The sequence below is a fragment of the Oncorhynchus nerka genome, linkage group LG14 (assembly GCF_034236695.1).
Source record: "Oncorhynchus nerka isolate Pitt River linkage group LG14, Oner_Uvic_2.0, whole genome shotgun sequence".
NCBI classification, from domain to species: Eukaryota; Metazoa; Chordata; class Actinopteri; order Salmoniformes; family Salmonidae; genus Oncorhynchus; species Oncorhynchus nerka.
The window spans coordinates 33070543-33091694 of NC_088409.1; the positions used below are offsets into that span (position 1 = coordinate 33070543).

General features: G+C 47.6%; 1 protein-coding gene across 2 annotated transcripts in view; it reads right to left on the bottom strand.

Annotated features, from left to right (window-relative positions):
- LOC115142166 (adhesion G protein-coupled receptor B1-like) overlaps nt 1-21152 on the bottom strand; it is a 67864-nt gene that overhangs the window by 23034 nt on the left and 23678 nt on the right. For both annotated transcript variants that reach the window (XM_065028007.1, XM_065028006.1), the window contains 9 exons: nt 21092-21152; nt 19496-19602; nt 18972-19166; nt 18674-18742; nt 18136-18244; nt 15995-16138; nt 13917-13992; nt 4534-4636; nt 3447-3490 (listed from right to left, as the gene is read on the bottom strand). The exon at nt 21092-21152 is cut by the window's right edge and continues 41 nt beyond it. In XM_065028007.1, coding sequence (XP_064884079.1) covers nt 3447-3490; nt 4534-4636; nt 13917-13992; nt 15995-16138; nt 18136-18244; nt 18674-18742; nt 18972-19166; nt 19496-19602; nt 21092-21152 — 908 coding nt within the window. The remainder of the gene's footprint in view (nt 1-3446; nt 3491-4533; nt 4637-13916; nt 13993-15994; nt 16139-18135; nt 18245-18673; nt 18743-18971; nt 19167-19495; nt 19603-21091) is intronic.

Consider the following 21152-nt stretch of genomic DNA (forward strand, 5'->3'; position numbering starts at 1 on the left):
ACAGCAGCCCCCAGGGTTAACCAACCAACAAATCAACAAACCAGTGACAGCCTGGGACTGTGCTTCAGCAGACCTGGGTTCATATTGTAGTTGTGTTCTTTCCAATACTTTGAAACAGTGAATTGCTTCAGTCTGGAGAGCCCGTTGGGCAGTGTTTGCACTGTGTTGATGATTCCAGTGGTGCCATTGCTCTAGGTAGGCTCAATCAAGAGCAGATGACGTATTTGAAAGAAACCCAGTACTATTTGAACCCAGGTCTGTACCTCAGGGCCAAACACATCTCATCACAACACACCACGGCCTCCAACAGGGTCACCCACAGTGCACCAGGGCCACCTCATAGCAGTCCCTGATAGGGTTACCCATGGTGCATATGGTTGGAGAGTGTTAAGGGTTGAAAACCATGACGAGCAGAGAGAGAGAGAGAGAGAGAGAGTGAGAGAGAGAGAGAGAGAGAGAGAGAGAGAGAGAGAGAGAGAGAGATGTACAGTCTTGTAGCCCCAGGAGTAGGCTCAGTGCTAACATTAGCACATCACCCTAACAGAAATCCAATATTGTAACTCAGCGCAGAGTCTCTGTGGATGACACGATTAGGCCGCTCTCCCAACCACACAGCAAGCCACAGCAACACACACACACACACACACACACACACACACACACACACACACACACACACACACACACACACACACACACACACAGGCCTCACCGCGGTCTGATGGGATAATTTGGGTGGCGGTCCAGCAGCACGGCATGTGTGAACGGTCCCTGCCAACAACAGGTCAGGACCACATGAATGAATGGGACAGCAGGGCCTCTGCCTGACAGCCACAACATCCCAGACATCCCTGGGTTCAAATACGATTTTAAATATCTTAAATAAGCTTAGAGTTTGCTCTAGTCTACCTACAGAGCCAAATGGGCAGGGTTGGCAACTTTTCCGACATTTCTATTGGTTCCAATTTAAGGGATAGGGTCTAGTTTCCTGAATTTCCGCCTGACTGACATGCCCAACGTAAACTGCCTGTTACTCAGGCCCAGAAGCCAGGAAATGCATATAATTGGTAGCATTGGATAGAAAACACTTGGACAACGCAGTTAGATTAACAAGAAATTAAGGTTTTAAATGATATACCCCCTTCTTGTATGTTCATGAATGTTTAATATTTTGAATATTTATTTGAATTGCACGCCCTCCAATTTCACCAGATGTTGTCGGCCGGTGTCCCACCTATCCCTAAGACAAGCTCAATCAAGCCCAGGTGAAAATATTTGACATTATTTCAGAAATGGTTTAGTCTGGTGCTATAACATCCAGCGCTGGAAATCATAATGAATTATGTATTAACTAAAACCAACAGACAGATTAAAGAACAGGGGAAGCTAAATTCAATAAGAAACAAACTGTAAAGAGAACAAAACAGATCGTGGGTTTATAAAGAAGTGGAGGTGGGTGAGGAGAGATAAGGTAGGGAGGGTACCTGGGCCAGGTCAGGAGCAGGTTGATGTTTATTATTATGAATCTTGCCCTGAAGCAGAACTGAGAAATATCCACTAGATGGGCCAACTGCAAAGTCAAAATTGGCTGTATCGTAATATATATATATATATTTTGGGGGCTTTTTGGTCTTAACATAAGTGTAGGGTTAGGGTTAGCAGTGTAGTTAAAGTTAGAGTTACGGTTAGGGTTAGGTTTAGATTGTATTACTTTGTGGCTGTGCCAGCTAGTGACCTCTCTGCAGAGCTGCCTCCAGGGCAAGATTCATTACATTGAATGCCAACATGCAGGCCAGGGGGGCAACACTGCTGTTGTAATTGATACCCCACCCCAGACCGAAGTGTGAGCCCTAGGAGAGAAGACCACCCGTCTCACACCCGCTTGCCTCGCCCTCTCACAGCCCTTATCAACAAGACACCACCATGACAAGGACGCCTTCTCACATTTCAATTTCTCCCCCCCAAATTAACTCATTAATCATAGCTGCTGTCCAAGATGGATTTACATTTAGCTTTAGAACCCCCCCTTCCTCACCTCCCCCTTCTCTCCCCACACTCCCCAACATGGTGGGTGAAGCTAGATTAGATTTTGTTTTGTTCTCTCTCCCTCTCTCTCGCTCTGCCTCTCTATCCATCTTCCTATATCCTCTCTCACCCCTCTTGCTTTCTCTCAACACTGTATCCCTCCTCTTCCCTCATTGTTCGGTCGTTCTTTCTCTCTCTCGGTCTACATTTCCCTGGTTCAACTTTTTTTATGGCAAAAGATTGCTCTGTTCTATGCCTCGTCTCAGTAACACAAGTGTACACACTTATCGAAATGCAAATCTCCAACCTGCATTGCAATAAAGCCATGGGCACATTGTGCTTTCTACTCTCTCTTGCTCTTTCTCGCACTTGCACACAGCTTCTCTATCTCTCACTCACTCACTCACTCACTCACTCACTCACTCACTCACTCACTCACTCACTCACCACCATCACTCACTCACTCACTCACTCACTCACTCACTCACTCACTCACTCACTCACTCTCTCTGTTTTGGGTTTTAAAACTAAATGGTACTTTAAGTGTATGAGGCATATGAAGAGTGTGTTAATTGGACCCACATTAGCTGTTCAGTTGAACTGTGCAACGCATTTTTCTCTCTTTTTCTCTCTTTTTCTCTCTTTTTCTCTCTTTTTCTCTTTTTCTCTCTTTTTTTTCTCTCTCTCTCTCTCTCTCTCTCTCTCTCTCTCTCTCTCTCTCTCTTACTACACATATATACACTCTCTCCCTCTCTCTTTGTCCGACTCAGGAGATCCCAAAGCACTCTCCATTCATCCCTCTGTGTTGATGCCTTGGTTCGTGTGCCCAGGAGAGAAAGCTGTGAGCAACACTTAATTTTCTACATCCTGCATCACTGTCGGCGCGGTGTTAGCAGCGTGGGGGTTAGTGTCAACCCCGTCCCATCTCCCATCACCCACAGACGGGAGCTCCGGGACTGTCTGACAAACTCAGCACCTTTCTACAGGGTCAGTGTGTGTCATGGGCACTTCGTCAAGATGAGAAACAGTGGAGCGGGAACAGCCACAGAACACACAGTCACAGTGGGAGATGAGGTGATGTGAGGCCGTCTCCCAAAGTTCTATCCCTCACTGTGATGGTCCACACCAGCAGGTGTTTCAGAGCCAGGAAGGGTCCACCATAGAAATATAATGACTTCCTGGTTATGGGTACACTTCTTACTTTACATCCTGGCCGCTAGTCCACGCATCATGGTAAATTGACTTGAATGAGGATGTCCATTCTAGTAATTCTATTTCTGTTTTCAGAGCCAGGTAGGATCATAGAGGTCCTATAATTCAGTTGATTCAGGCAGTTCCACCCCCAGGCTCCACACAGCAGCCAGGCAGCCCAGCAGGCACATGGATGTATCACCAGAGAAAGAAATTGACAAAGGCCTTACGTGTCACTCTCGTCCCAGGAGATGCAGGTCTGGTTTGTGGTGCCCTGATCAGACAGAGAGAAAAACAGTCACATGGTTGACATATGCACAGCCACAGGTCACAGGGGTGCTGAGGGTGCTGCAGCACCCCCTGAAAAATCACAATTAAAAAATCATCTTCCCGTGGCCATGGACATATGCTCTGATTACAGATGTTCTCATATACCTCCATATACCTCCATGGACATATGCTCTGATTACAGATGTTCTCATGTACCTCCATGGACATATGCTCTGATTACAGATGTTCTCATATACCTCCATATACCTCCATGGACATATGCTCTGATTACAGATGTTCTCATATACCTCCATATACCTCCATATACCTCCATATACCTCCATGGACATATGCTCTGATTACAGATGTTCTCATATGGAAGTGGTGTTGGAGGGCCAGTAGGAGGCACTCTTTCCTCTGGTCTAAAGAAAATATCCCAATGCCCCAGGGCAGTGATTGCCCTGTGTTGGGTGCCGTCTTTCGGATGGGACGTTAAACGGGTGTCCTGACTCTCTGAGGTCATTAAAGATCCCATGGCACTTATCGTAAGAGTAGGGGTGTTAACCCAGGTGTCCTGGCTAAATTCCCAATCTGGCCCTCAAACCATCACGGTCACCTAATAATCCCCAGTTTACAATTGGCTCATTCATCCCCCTCCTCTCCCCTGTAACTATTCCCCAGGTCATTGCTGCAAATGAGAACGTGTTCTCAGTCAACTTCCCTGGTAAAATAACGGATAAATAAAATAAAATAAAATATATACCTCCATATACCTCCATGGACATATGCTCTGATTACAGATGTTCTCATATACCTCATGTTGTGAGGTTGATGAAATAGATTTTTCTAGTGCTTTTCTAAGTGCTAAAAGTGATTTTCAGTGATAAAGGCATGATAAGTCTTTTGAAATGCTCTCAAATATCAGTACCGTGTGTTTTTATGGGATAAGCCACAGGATTTGTCAAGGCTACTCTGTTACACTACAGGGGTCAATTACTACTGAGGTCACTGCTCAGGTCAGAGGGTCAGATGTGAAAGGTCACTCACGTTGTAAAGGTGTGAGAACTGGACCTCCACCGGGGTAGAGAGGGATCCTGGGGTGGGCTTGATGGTCACAGACACCACCTTGGAGTTGAGCACGGTGCTGTTTCTGGAGGGAGGGAGGGACAGAGTGGTGTCACCAGCATAGGACAACACACATGGTCAGGTGAAATATCACATGGGAACTGCACATCATTTTCATCGTTGTCAATCGCTGTTCCCTTCAACCAACTCAAACCTCCCTGCAGTAAATACTGCTCCATCCCTACAACACATGTTCCTATCTCTCCCTAACACAGCAGTAATACTGCTCCATCCCTACAACACATGTTCCTATCTCTCCCTAACACAGCAGTAATACTGCCCCATCCCTACAACACATGTTCCTATCTCTCCCTAACACAGCAGTAATACTGCCCCGTTCCTACAACACATGTTCCCGTCTCTCCCTAACACAGCAATAATACTGCCCCGTCCCTACAACACATGGTCCCATCTCTCCCTAACACAGCAGTAATACTGCCCCGTCCCTACAACACATGTTCCCGTCTCTCCCTAACACAGCAGTAATACTGCCCCGTCCCTACAACACATTTCCCATCTCTCCCTAACACAGCAGTAATACTGCCCCGTTCCTACAACACATGTTCCCATCTCTCCCTGACACAGCAGTCATACTGCCCCGTCCCTACAACACATGTTCCCGTCTCTCCCTAACACAGCAATAATACTGCCCCGTCCCTACAACACATGTTCCCATCTCTCCCTAACACAGCAGTAATACTGCCCCATCCCTACAACACATGTTCCCATCTCTCCCTAACACAGCAGTCATACTGCCCCGTTCCTACAACACATGTTCCCATCTCTCCCGAACACAGCAGTAATACTGCCCCATCCCTACAACACATGTTCCCGTCTCTCCCTAACACAGCAGTAATACTGCCCCGTTCCTACAACACATGTTCCCATCTCTCCCTAACACAGCAGTAATACTGCCCCGTCCCTACAACACATGTTCCCATCTCTCCCTAACACAGCAGTAATACCGCCCCATCCCTACAACACATGTTACCATCTCTCCCTAACACAGCAGTCATACTGCCCCGTTCCTACAACACATGTTACCATCTCTCCCTAACACAGCAGTAATACTGCCCCATCCCTACAACACATGTTACCATCTCTCCCTAACACAGCAGTAATACTGCCCCGTCCCTACAACACATGTTCCCGTCTCTCCCTAACACAGAAATAATACTGCCCCGTCCCTACAACACATGTTACCATCTCTCCCTAACACAGCAGTAATACCGCCCCATCCCTACAACACATGTTCCCGTCTCTCCCTAACACAGCAGTAATACTGCCCCATCCCTACAACACATGTTCCCATCTCTCCCTAACACAGCAGTCATACTGCCCCATCCCTACAACACATGTTCCCATCTCTCCCTAACACAGCAATAATACTGCCCCATCCCTACAACACATGTTCCCGTCTCTCCCTAACACAGCAGTCATACTGCCCCGTTCCTACAACACATGTTACCATCTCTCCCTAACACAGCAGTCATACTGCCCCATCCCTACAACACATGTTCCCATCTCTCCCTAACACAGCAATAATACTGTCCCATCCCTACAACACATGTTCCCATCTCTCCCTAACACAGCAGTCATACTGCCCCGTCCCTACAACACATGTTCCCGTCTCTCCCTAACACAGCAGTAATACTGCCCCATCCCTACAACACATGTTACCATCTCTCCCTAACACAGCAGTAATACTGCCCCGTCCCTACAACACATGTTCCTATCTCTCCCTAACACAGCATTAATACTGTCCCATCCCTACAACACATGTTCCCATCTCTCCCTAACACAGCAGTAATACTGCCCCGTCCCTACAACACATGTTCCCGTCTCTCCCTAACACAGCAGTAATACTGCCCCGTCCCTACAACACATGTTCCCGTCTCTCCCTAACACAGCAGTAATACTGCCCCGTCCCTACAACACATGTTCCCATCTCTCCCTAACACAGCAATAATACTGCCCCGTTCTTACAACACATGTTCCCATCTCTCCCTAACACAGCAGTAATACTGCCCCATCCCTACAACACATGTTCCCATCTCTCCCTAACACAGCAGTAATACTGCCCCGTCCCTACAACACATGTTCCCATTTCTCCCTAACACAGCAGTAATACTGCCCCATCCCTACAACACATGTTACCATCTCTCCCTAACACAGCAGTAATACTGCCCCATCCCTACAACACATGTTCCCGTCTCTCCCTAACACAGCAGTAATACTGCCCCGTCCCTACAACACATGTTACCATCTCTCCCTAACACAGCAGTAATACTGCCCCATCCCTACAACACATGTTCCCGTCTCTCCCTAACACAGCAGTAATACTGCCCCATCCCTACAACACATTTCCCATCTCTCCCTAACACAGCAGTCATACTGCCCCGTCCCTACAACACATGTTCCCGTCTCTCCCTAACACAGCAGTAATACTGCCCCGTTCCTACAACACATGTTCCCGTCTCTCCCTAACACAGCAGTAATACTGCTCCATCCCTACAACACATGTTACCATCTCTCCCTAACACAGCAGTAATACTGCCCCGTCCCTACAACACATGTTCCCGTCTCTCCCTAACACAGCAGTAATACTGCCCCATCCCTACAACACATGTTACCATCTCTCCCTAACACAGCAGTAATACTGCCCCGTCCCTACAACACATGTTCCCGTCTCTCCCTAACACAGCAGTAATACTGCCCCGTCCCAACAACACATGTTCCCATCTCTCCTTAACACAGCAGTAATACTGCCCCATCCCTACAACACATGTTCCCGTCTCTCCCTAACACAGCAGTAATACTGCCCCATCCCTACAACACATTTCCCATCTCTCCCTAACACAGCAGTCATACTGCCCCGTCCCTACAACACATGTTCCCGTCTCTCCCTAACACAGCAATAATACTGCCCCATCCCTACAACACATGTTCCCGTCTCTCCCTAACACAGCAATAATACTGCCCCGTCCCTACAACACATGTTCCCGTCTCTCCCTAACACAGCAGTAATACTGCCCCGTCCCTACAACACATGTTCCCGTCTCTCCCTAACACAGCAGTAATACTGCCCCGTCCCTACAACACATGTTCCCGTCTCTCCCTAACACAGCAGTAATACTGCCCCGTCCCTACAACACATGTTCCCGTCTCTCCCTAACACAGCAGTAATACTGCCCCGTCCCTACAACACATGTTACCGTCTCTCCCTAACACAGCAGTCATACTGCCCCGTTCCTACAACACATGTTCCCGTCTTTCCCTAACACAGCAGTCATACTGCCCCGTTCCTACAACACATGTTCCCGTCTCTCCCTAACACAGCAATAATACTGCCCCGTCCCTACAACACATGTTACCATCTCTCCCTAACACAGCAGTAATACCGCCCCATCCCTACAACACATGTTCCCTACAACACATGTTCTCTCCTAACAAAGCAGTAATACTGCCCCATCCCTACAACACATGTTCCCATCTCTCCCTAACACAGCAGTAATACTGCCCCATCCCTACAACACATGTTCCCATCTCTCCCTAACACAGCAGTCATACTGCCCCATCCCTACAACACATGTTCCCATCTCTCCCTAACACAGCAATAATACTGCCCCATCCCTACAACACATGTTCCCGTCTCTCCCTAACACAGCAGTAATACTGCCCCATCCCTACAACACATGTTACCATCTCTCCCTAACACAGCAGTAATACTGCCCCGTCCCTACAACACATGTTACCGTCTCTCCCTAACACAGCAATAATACTGCCCCGTCCCTACAACACATGTTCCCGTCTCTCCCTAACACAGCAATAATACTGCCCCGTCCCTACAACACATGTTCCCGTCTCTCCCTAACACAGCAGTAATACTGCCCCGTCCCTACAACACATGTTCCCGTCTCTCCCTAACACAGCAGTAATACTGCCCCGTCCCTACAACACATGTTCCCGTCTCTCCCTAACACAGCAGTAATACTGCCCCCTCCCTACAACACATGTTCCCGTCTCTCCCTAACACAGCAGTAATACTGCCCCGTCCCTACAACACATGTTCCCGTCTCTCCCTAACACAGCAGTAATACTGCCCCGTCCCTACAACACATGTTGCCCCCGTCTCTCCCTAACACAGCAGTAATACTGCCCCGTCCCTACAACACATGTTCCCGTCTCTCCCTAACACAGCAGTAATACTGCCCCGTCCCTACAACACATGTTCCCGTCTCTCCCTAACACAGCAGTAATACTGCCCCGTCCCTACAACACATGTTCCCGTCTCTCCCTAACACAGCAGTAATACTGCCCCGTCCCTACAACACATGTTCCCATCTCTCCCTAACACAGCAGTCATACTGCCCCATCCCTACAACACATGTTCCCATCTCTCCCTAACACAGCAATAATACTGCCCCATCCCTACAACACATGTTCCCGTCTCTCCCTAACACAGCAGTAATACTGCCCCATCCCTACAACACATGTTACCATCTCTCCCTAACACAGCAGTAATACTGCCCCGTCCCTACAACACATGTTCCCGTCTCTCCCTAACACAGCAGTAATACTGCCCCATCCCTACAACACATGTTACCATCTCTCCCTAACACAGCAGTAATACTGCCCCGTCCCTACAACACATGTTCCCGTCTCTCCCTAACACAGCAGTAATACTGCCCCGTCCCTACAACACATGTTCCCGTCTCTCCCTAACACAGCAGTAATACTGCCCCGTCCCTACAACACATTTCCCATCTCTCCCTAACACAGCAATAATACTGCCCCGTCCCTACAACACATGTTCCCGTTCTCTCCCTAACACAGCAGTAATACTGCCCCGTCCCTACAACACATGTTCCCATCTCTCCCTAACACAGCAGTAATACTGCCCCGTCCCTACAACACATGTTCCCGTCTCTCCCTAACACAGCAATAATACTGCCCCATCCCTACAACACATGTTCGTCTCTCCCTAACACAGCAATAATACTGCCCCCGTCCCTACAACACATGTTCCCGTCTCTCCCTAACACAGCAGTAATACTGCCCCGTCCCTACAACACATGTTCCGTCTCTCCCTAACACAGCAGTAATACTGCCCTACAACATGTCCCTACAACACATGTTCAACCGTCTCTCCCTAACACAGCAGTAATACTGCCCCGTCCCTACAACACATGTTACCATCTCTCCCTAACACAGCAGTAATACTGCCCCGTCCCTACAACACATGTTCCCGTCTCTCCCTAACACAGCAGTAATACTGCCCCATCCCTACAACACATGTTCCCATCTCTCCCTAACACAGCAATAATACTGCCCCATCCCTACAACACATGTTCCCGTCTCTCCCTAACACAGCAGTAATACTGCCCCATCCCTACAACACATGTTACCATCTCTCCCTAACACAGCAGTAATACTGCCCCGTCCCTACAACACATGTTCCCGTCTCTCCCTAACACAGCAGTAATACTGCCCCATCCCTACAACACATGTTACCATCTCTCCCTAACACAGCAGTAATACTGCCCCGTCCCTACAACACATGTTCCCGTCTCTCCCTAACACAGTAGTAATACTGCCCCGTCCCTACAACACATGTTCCCATCTCTCCCTAACACAGCAGTAATACTGCCCCATCCCTACAACACATGTTCCCGTCTCTCCCTAACACAGCATTAATACTGCCCCATCCCTACAACACATGTTCCCGTCTCTCCCTAACACAGCAGTAATACTGCCCCATCCCTACAACACATTTCCCATCTCTCCCTAACACAGCAATAATACTGCCCCGTCCCTACAACACATGTTCCCGTCTCTCCCTAACACAGCAGTAATACTGCCCCGTCCCTACAACACATGTTCCCGTCTCTCCCTAACACAGCAGTAATACTGCCCCGTCCCTACAACACATGTTCCCGTCTCTCCCACAGCAATAATGTTCCCTACAACACATGTTCCGTCTCCCTAACACAGCAGTAATACTGCCCCGTCCCTACAACACATGTTCCCGTCTCTCCCTAACACAGCAGTAATACTGCCCCGTCCCTACAACACATGTTCCCTAACCGTCTCTCCCTAACACAGCAGTAATACTGCCCCGTCCCTACAACACATGTTCCTAACACAGCAGTAATACTCTCCCTAACACAGCAGTAATACTGCCCCGTCCCTACAACACATGTTCCCGTCTCTCCCTAACACAGCAGTAATACTGCCCCATCCCTACAACACATTTCCCATCTCTCCCTAACACAGCAGTCATACTGCCCCGTCCCTACAACACATGTTCCCGTCTCTCCCTAACACAGCAATAATACTGCCCCATCCCTACAACACATGTTCCCGTCTCTCCCTAACACAGCAATAATACTGCCCCGTCCCTACAACACATGTTCACATGTTCCCGTCTCTCCCTAACACAGCAGTAATACTGCCCCGTCCCTACAACACATGTTCCCATCTCTCCCTAACACAGCAGTAATACTGCCCCATCCCTACAACACATGTTCCCGTCTCTCCCTAACACAGCAGTAATACTGCCCCATCCCTACAACACATGTTACCGTCTCTCCCTAACACAGCAGTCATACTGCCCCATCCCTACAACACATGTTACCATCTCTCCCTAACACAGCAGTAATACTGCCCCATCCCTACAACACATGTTCCCGTCTCTCCCTAACACAGCAGTCATACTGCCCCGTTCCTACAACACATGTTCCCGTCTCTCCCTAACACAGCAGTCATACTGCCCCGTTCCTACAACACATGTTCCCGTCTCTCCCTAACACAGCAATAATACTGCCCCGTCCCTACAACACATGTTACCATCTCTCCCTAACACAGCAGTAATACCGCCCCATCCCTACAACACATGTTCCCGTCTCTCCCTAACACAGCAGTAATACTGCCCCATCCCTACAACACATGTTCCCATCTCTCCCTAACACAGCAGTCATACTGCCCCATCCCTACAACACATGTTCCCATCTCTCCCTAACACAGCAATAATACTGCCCCATCCCTACAACACATGTTCCCATCTCTCCCTAACACAGCAGTCATACTGCCCCATCCCTACAACACATGTTCCCGTCTCTCCCTAACACAGCAGTAATACTGCCCCATCCCTACAACACATGTTCCCGTCTCTCCCTAACACAGCAGTCATACTGCCCCCGTTCCCTACAACACATGTTCCCGTCTCTCCCTAACACAGCAGTCATACTGCCCCGTTCCTACAACACATGTTCCCGTCTCTCCCTAACACAGCAGTAATACTGCCCCGTCCCTACAACACATGTTCCCATCTCTCCCTAACACAGCAGTAATACTGCCCCATCCCTACAACACATGTTCCTATCTCTCCCTAACACAGCAGTAATACTGCCCCGTCCCTACAACACATGTTCCCGTCTCTCCCTAACACAGCAGTAATACTGCCCCGTCCCTACAACACATGTTCCCGTCTCTCCCTCCCTAACACAGCAGTAATACTGCCCGTTCCTACAACACATGTTCCGTCTCTACCTAACACAGCAGTAATACTGCCCCATCCCTACCCGTCCCTACAACACATGTTCCCATCTCTCCCTAACACAGCAGTAATACTACCCCGTCCCTACAACACATGTTCCCATCTCTCCCTAACACAGCAGTAATACTGCCCCGTTCCTACAACACATGTTCCCGTCTCTCCCTAACACAGCAGTAATACTGCCCCATCCCTACAACACATGTTCCCATCTCTCCCTAACACAGCAGTAATACTGCCCCATCCCTACAACACATGTTCCCATCTCTCCCTAACACACTCTCCCTCAAGACACCCTTGTATGTCCCAGCACTTACCCCATGTCCCGTTTGAAATAGACAATGTTTCACAGCCCCCACACTCTGCCTCCTCCCCCCTACTCTCTCTCATCTGCAACTTCTCCCTCTCCCTCTCGCTATTTCTCCCTCTCGCTCTTTCTCCCTCTCACTCTTTGTCCCTCTCGCTTCTCAGAATGCAATCAGTCAACATAAACATTTGTGTCAGCCAGTCTCTGTCTAAAACTGATCACATTTCCTTGAAGGGGAAAAAGATTCTGAGGGGAAAAGGGAAAGAACAAATATAACTAACTAGGCCTGGGTAAGGAGAAAATAGAAGAGGTGTTTCCACACGCACGCCCTGGGGTGAAAGTAGATTTCATTTCTTATCGGTACAGGACACCCAAGCGAGCGCACAATACATTTTTTTTATAGCCTTGGTATAATAATAGAATTACATAGGTCTATAGATCTATATGACCTCTGTGGGCCTTGTGCCCTAGACTCAGTAAAGATTTGTCATGTCACTTCTATCATGTATTTCCTTTTAATGTGGCATAACAACCAGTCATGATGTTTTCACCTGATTGTCAAACAATCCCTTCAAACGCGCACGTTCTTCCACTTGCAAATAATTCCAGCTTCCCAACCCCAACAGTGCACTGCCCGCAATTTAATGAATGGAAAGAGGAATCTGTTACAAAACCTTTCCCTGCAGTGGGCTAAATCAGGGTCACACAGGATGTTTCTTGGTAAGGCGTTAAACAAATCTACTTTAAAACTAAAGTATACACCTCACACACATGGTTATGGGCTTAAAAAGAGACACCTGTACCATGTCAGATATAGGGTTGAAATGTATTCAATTGTGAGTTTGCATCCCAATATTACACTTTATATACATCACAGAAGACTGAAATATAACAAAACCGTTTGACATAGTGGGTTTTTGAAAAGATTTTGATTAATTATGAAATTGTAAAAGATATTAATAACATTCCACCTATGAGGCAACTATGTCATTTGACTGCAGGAAAGGGCTACAAAATACATCCGTTTGCAGTGAATGAATTATGTGGGAGGGTTGAGTGTGATTCCGCCACGCTAGCCTGTGTTCCTCAATCTCATTACACACGCACATAACATTAACATAACGGAGAGAACACTCCTCACTGGACGAGAGAACGCTGTAGCTCACAAATACACATGCAGTTTGAATACATGTGCTTAGCATAAAGCAGTTCTCTGAAATGTTATTCATTCTAGCTCCTTCAGACATCCTTTTACACAGACAAGAGACTAAGGAACTACGTGGTAGCATTCAAATCCCATTAGCCACCAATCAAAAGAGGTTCTGGGATGCGTTCTGTGCTGGGCTGCGTTCCAAATGGCACCCCATTCCCTTTATAGTACACTTCTTTGACACATCCCTGGAGAAAGCATTGTAAGTAGAGATGTCAGTAAACCACTCTCACCTCTGTAAAGATAGGATGCTGCCCAGGTTTCTGTAGAGAACGATCCCGGTGACAAACGCTGACAAGTCATCTGCATCTGGAGTAAAACACAAACCAACACACACACGAATAGACACAAATGAGATGGAGAGAGAGAGAGAGAGAGAGGGAGAGAGAGAGAGAGGGGGGGAGAGGGAGATAGAGAGAGAGAGAGAGAGACAGAGAGGGAGAGAGAGAGAGAGAGAGAGAGAGAGAGAGAGAGAGAGAGAGAGGAAGAGAGAGAGGGGAGAGAGAGAGAGAGGAGAGAGAGAGAGAGGAAGAAGAGAGAGAGGGGGAGAGAGAGGGAGATAGAGAGAGAGAGAGGAAGAGAGAGAGGGGGAGAGAGAGAGAGGAAGAGAGAGAGAGGGGAGAGAGAGAGAGAGAGAGGGGGAGAGAGAGAGAGAGAGATAGGAAGAAGAGAGAGAGGGGGAGAGAGAGAGGGAGAGAGAGAGAGGGGAGAGAGAGAGCGAGAGGGACAGGTCAGTCAGAATCCAATAAAAAAGGGAGAGAGGGGGAGAGATGGAGGAGTGACATGTTTTTGAGTTAGTGTGTCAGTGGTGTGTGTAGGTGTGTGTGATGACCTGCAGCTCTAGTCTTAGTGGTTTGTGCTGAAGGACATCAGGAGAGAGAATACAGGTCAGCCAGTCTCCCTCCCGTCCTCTTGGCTCTGTACCTCTGCAGTTGGCCTACATAACTACCCATCTATAAACAGACACTTACACGACATCATCACACACACACAAACACACTTACATACAGACTTACTCATAATATCTAAATATCCATTTAAACAGACCGAATAAACATGTTTACACATACACAAACTTAAACACACACACACACACATCCAAATGCAAAAGGCCAGATGACACTGAAACGTTTTCCACTGTCACACAACAATGTATTTCATGCGACAAAAATTGTTGCCATGGTAGCATGGTTGGGCATGGCATGCCGTGCTGGCAGACTGCACTGGCAAAATAGACAAAAAACACACCCAGAAAAACCCAGAAAAATATGAGATTTAGTCCAACCTGTGTCACAGCTAAACTAAATTGCTGGGCGGAAGGCCAGAAGAGAAGGACAGGGCCTGAAGCTGTCTCCTGCTGTAGTGTCACAGACAGAAACCCACAAAGTCCATCTGTTCCTCTATCTAAAGGACCTCAGCTCTCTCTCACGCTCCAACACGCTGTGTCTGGCAGGCTGGCAGTATGGATGTGTGCTGAGAGGGCACAGAATTATGCCAGGCAGCATGCAGAGGGTACTGCAGTATACTGCTCCAGGCCAGGCAGCTGAGATCCCATGGGCATCAGGGAGGAACCGAGCGAGACAGAGGAAAGTTTGTGTATGCATGTCTGTGTGTGTGTGACATAAAGTATCTTGCACACCCCTTCATATAATGGGCCTGCTAGCCAATATGTTCAGCCAGAATGATCACAGCAGTAGAGAGGCAACAAACGGGGATATTTAACAATTATACAATGCACGGTTGTGTGTGTGGGGGGGGGGGGGGGGGGGGGTGAGTGTGTGTGCATGTTTCTGTGTTTCTGTGTGTGTGTGTGTGTGTCAAATGTGTTCCAATGCATGTCCCCCATCTTTACTGCTCTGATAGTTTCAGAGAGGTGGCTGAGGAAAAACATTTCAATCAGTGCAATTGGGGAGCCATTTTGGCCCCCTGTGAGCCATGCCCAGTATAGAGCAGCAGGTGAGAGGCTTGAGTGACTGTTGATGTGCTGTTGCCGCCATGGAGACACTTCTACCAGTGGGGGAGGAGATTAGCCTTAATTGCCCCTGATTGGCTCCTGTTGACTTCTGATTAGCAAGTGACTGGCTCATTAGCATGGTAGCCGTAGTAATGATCTATGTCACAGAGAGAGCCAAACTATCTCATTGGCTGAGACTGAGGAACCCCACGTCTCCACACAGCTGAGAGTCTGGAGGCTCTCAAATGTCAAGTGCAATTCCATATGCAAATTTTGTATGAATGTTTTGTTTATGTGTGTGTCTGTGTGTGTGTCTGTGTGTGTGTTTTGTGTGTGTGTGTGTGTAGGTGCTCTCACCTGGCTTGCCTGTGGAGAGGATGTTCTTGGAGACAGTAACTCTGTCCTCAGAGCTGCGGGCCCAGTCCATCATCCCCTTCCAGCCCTTCATAGGGAAGCTGATGTCTGCATTACCTGCCACCGGACGCTTGTGGATGGACAGAACTGGAGAGAGAGAGAGAGATATATTTTATTCACTATATAAACTTCTGACTCATGACTTACTTAAGCATTAAGGCCCGAGGGGGTGTGGTATATGGCCAATATACTATGGCTAAGGTCTGGTCTTACGTACGACACAACTTGGAATGCCTGGATACAGCCCTTAGCCGTGGTGCCTTAAAGCTATTATAAACGGGTTACAAACATATTTAGAGCAGTAAAAATACATGTTTTATCATACCCGTGGTACAGTATATGGTCTGATATACCACAGCTGTCAGCCAATTAGCAGTCAGGGCTTGAACCACTCAGTTTTTAATGTGTTTTAGCCATTTGTTTGGCCAGCCTCTTCTTTCTCACTGTGTACATATTTAAATTCTAGCTATCTAAATACAGCAATTACTAACTTGTTTATTTTCCTTATCTTTCTCCGCCCGCCCACCCACCCACCCATCTCTCACTCTCTCTGTCTCTCTGTGTGTGTGAGGTGTGTGGGACTCTGGGAGTGTGAGGTCAGTGACTAGGAGCGGTGTGGCGGTGGGTGTGGGTGGAGGTTCGGCTGCAGTGCAGACAGCGAGGCGGGTATTGGGCTGGGCAGAGCTAGAAACAACACCTTACTGCAGGCCCCACCACTCCTCCACACACTCCCCAGACACGCCAGCTACAGACCTCCCTGTACACACTGTGCCATGTTCATCTGCAGGTCAGCGAGAAGCCAAGCACTTGCCGGTGTGATGCAGTTTTATAAATACTATATGCTGCGTGGAACAGAGGAGTTCACAGTCACGGTGTTCATGTGTATGTGTGTGTGTCCGCGCGTGCGTATGTGTGAGTCCATGTGTAAGCAGAAGTTCATAGTCACGGTGTTCATGTGTATGTGTGTGTGTCCGCGCGTGCGTATGTGTGAGTCCATGTGTAAGCAGAAGTTCACAGTCACGGTGTTCGTGTGTATGTGTGTGTGTCCGCGCGTGCGTATGTGTGAGTCCATGTGTAAGCAGAAGTTCACAGTCACGGTGTTCATGTGTATGTGTGTGTGTCCGCGCGTGCGTATGTGTGAGTCCATGTGTAAGCAGAAGTTCACAGTCACGGTGTTCATGTGTATGTGTGTGTCCGCGAGTGCGTATGTGTGAGTCCATGTGTAAGCAGAAGTTCACAGTCACGGTGTTCATGTGTATGTGTGTGTGTCCGCGAGTGCGTATGTGTGAGTCCATGTGTAAGCAGAAGTTCACAGTCACAGTGTTCATGTGTATGTGTGTGTGTCCGCGAGTGCGTATGTGTGAGTCCATGTGTAAGCAGAAGTTCACAGTCAGATTGTGAGTGTGATTTTAGGCTCGCTTGAGACACAACCCACTGGGCACATACGTCAATTCAACGCATATTCCACTTCGGTTGTAATGATGTGGAAACAATGTTGATTCAACCAGTGTGTGCCCAGTGGGAACAGCCCAGGATGTCTGTTCTATAGCCCTGTTTGGTTTGTGGGTGGTACCCAGGGGGAATGGCAATATTTAGACCTCCTTGCTCACACTCTCTGTTCTGATTCCAAAAGACATAGAGAGACTGTACTGACTGAACCAGTGAGATCCACACACACCAGACACAACGCTAACACATGAGATCCCCTAGTGTCCTGGCTGGGTGCATATCCAATTCAGATTATACAGCTCTGGAATACTGCCAATGTGGCTATGCCTGCTTTTCCACCATGGCCTAAAGACCTAGTATTAACTAGGAGAAAAACACATAGTTCGATAGGATAAGTCCACATTGAACGAACAAAGGCTCAGCTGTCTGAAAACATTACAAGCCATCGAATCCTTGCTTTCTCCATCTTTGTTTACACAATCCCTGCCAAAGAGCATTGAAGAAGAGGATCCAAAGTCCCTCCCTCGGACCTCCTACTCCAATGAACTTTGTAGGAATTCAGGACATGCAATTTGAGAAGAATTGTGGACCCAAAGACACAGCCTAAGAGGCAAAGGTCAAAGGAAAAAGCTTACCTAAGTTATCGGTGACCTCAACCATGTCCTGGAAGTCTTTCATCCTAAGACCGTAAACGTCCACAAAGTCTTCCACCAACCGGAACAGCTCCTTGATGTTAGGACCCAACTGAGAGAGACAAGGGGAAGACAAAGAGAGAGAGAGAGAGAAGAGAGAGAGAAGAGAGAGAGAGGAGAGGAGAGAGAGAGAGAGAGAGAGAGAGAGAGAGAGAGAGAGAGAGAGAGAGAGAGAGAGAGAGAGAGAGAGAGAGGAGACAAGAGAACTGATGATTCATGGAGCGAACGCCAAACAGACACCCAATGTTCAAATGCATCACACACCATCCATATATCTCCCAGAAGACTGGCATGATGTCACTATGATGCCAACGGCTAGACACAAAGGCACCAGAGAATAGTCATTGAAATGATCTCTGTACAACACATGGCCGACACACATCAAGAAGGAGCACAAACTGTGACCATGCATGCTATCTCATGTGTGTGCATAAAGAAGCGCCAGGGAGTCTGTGAGAAGAAGAGAAAGAGACCAACTCACCAGTTGTGCTTCTTCCCATCTCTCTCTGTTCTCCTCCATCAGCAGGTTACTGACTGACTGGACAAAGTTCTGTGATCCAGTAGAGAAGGAAGAGAAAGGGAGCGAGGAGGCCATGAGACATGACTCTACAACATTAGCCATCAATAGACCTACTACAAACATTCCCTCCAGCCATTTCTTTAACACCAGTCAATTCTAAATGTAGCCCTGACCCAAACCTAATGACCTAATGACCTAATGACCTAATGACCTAATGACCTAATGACTTCCAATCCAAACACATGCTCCCTCCTCTTACTCTCATGTCTGCATTGCTGGGGCTGTTGTAGGCCCTTCTGAAGATCTCTGTCATGTTCTTCAGTACGTCCACTATGGCCAGCAAGTCTCCACTGTAGCTGGTCCCATCGCTGGACGTCACCCTGAGCTTGGTCATCACCTCTGAAACTCCATCCCCCACAAGCCCCCGCTGGGCCTTGGACAGGTGTTCCCGAGTCTGTGGAGGAAAGGTATGAGTGAAGCACTCAGAAAATATCACCACTGAATAGAGGTGATCTTCTGATCACTAACATACATTTCCTGTCTGTCTTCTTAATTTGGTCTTGACCATTTATGGTTTGTTAGTAACATTCCACTGGTCACACACTGGTTGAATCAACATTGTTTCCATGTCATTTCAATGAATGAATTCACATCTGTGCCCAGTGAGATGTATTTAACTGAGCCGGCAACATTTCTCAAATGGCATCCTATGGGTACTTTGTAGCTTCTGTTTCCAGATGTACAAGAATAGTTTCAATCGTTGATCATCTCTCTGGTACTCACCAGTGTTTGGATGCTGCGGTAGTCATTGGAGATACACTTCATATAAGTGGGGTTCTCCCAGTAGGCTATTCCCTCGTCATCCAGAGTGCACCGCCTCAGGATCAGCCCTGGATGGGGACACAGACTGGGGAGTTAACATCACTAGAACCGTGGGATCCTAGAGGCATAACCCATCCTAAGCCAAGTCATGTCTTATGGGTATCCCTCTGGCTAGGTGTAGATAGGGAAGGTTAGTAAGGGTTTGCTCTGAGACATGGCTGTAGACTCTTATGGCGTCTAGCGTCTGAAGCCATTGGAGTCGACAGCTACTGTGTATTCGGAAAGTATTCAGACCCCTTAACTTTTATCACATTTTGTTAAGTTACAGCCTTGTTCTAAAATTCATTCAGTATTTTTTTCCCTCATCAATCGACACAAAATACTGCAAAATGACAAAGCAAAAACATGTTTTTAGAATGTTTTGCAAATGTATATAAAAAACAGCAGAAATACCTTATTTACTTATAGTAAGTATTCAGACCCTTTTCTATGAGACTCAAAATTGAGCTCAGATTAATTATATTTTCATTGATCATCTTTAAGATGTTTCTACAACTTCATTGGAGTCCACTTGTGGTAAATTAAACTGATTGGAAATTATTTGGAAAGGCACACACCTGTCTATATAAGGTCCCACAGTTGACAGTGGATGTCAGAGCAAAAACCAACCCATGAGGTCAAAGGAATTGTCCGTGGAGCCCCGAGACAGGATTGTGTGGAGGCACATACATGTCTGCAGCATTGAAGGTCGACAAGAACACAGTGGCCTCCATCATTCTCAAATGGAAGAAGTTTGGAATCACCAAGACTCTTCCTAGAGCTGGCCGCCCGGCCAAACTGAGCAATCAGGGGTGAAAGGCCCTGGTCAAAGAGTTGACAAAGAATCCAATGGTCCAATGGAGGTCTTTCAGCGGCAGGGACTAGGAGACTAGTCAGGATTGAGGGAAAGATGAACTGAGCAAAGTACAGAGAGATCCTTGATGAAAACATGCTCCACATGCTCAGTATGTCAGATTGGGGCGAAGGTTCACCTTCCAACATGACAATGACCTTAAGCACACAGCAAAGACAACACAGGAGTGGCTTCGGGACAAGTCTCTGAAAGTCCTTTAGTGGCCCAGCCAGAGCCCGGATTTGAACCCGATCAAACTTCTCTATAGTGACCTGAAAATAGCTTTGCAGCGATGCTCCCCATCTAACCTGACAGAGCTTGAGAGAATATGTAGAGACGAATGGGAGAAATTCGACAAATACAGGTGTGCCAAGCTTGTATTGTCATACCCAAGAAGACTCGAGGCTGTAGTAAATGTGATAGGTGCTTCAACAAAGTACTGATTATTGGGTCTAAAAACTTACGTAAATGTAATATTTCAGTTGTTATTGTTTTTGCAAACATCTTGCTTTTTCATTCTGGGGTATTGTGTGTAGACTGATGAGGGATAAAAAAAAAATCTATTTTAGAAATAGGCTGTAATGTAACAAAATGTGAGAAAGTCAAGGGGTCTGAATACATTCCGAATACACTGTATGTCTCAGGGTAAAAGGGAGGTAGCTCACCATTGGCATTGGGAGGGCAGCGTACGGCCGCAGTGTCCCCTGCTGGAGTCATTTTCCACAC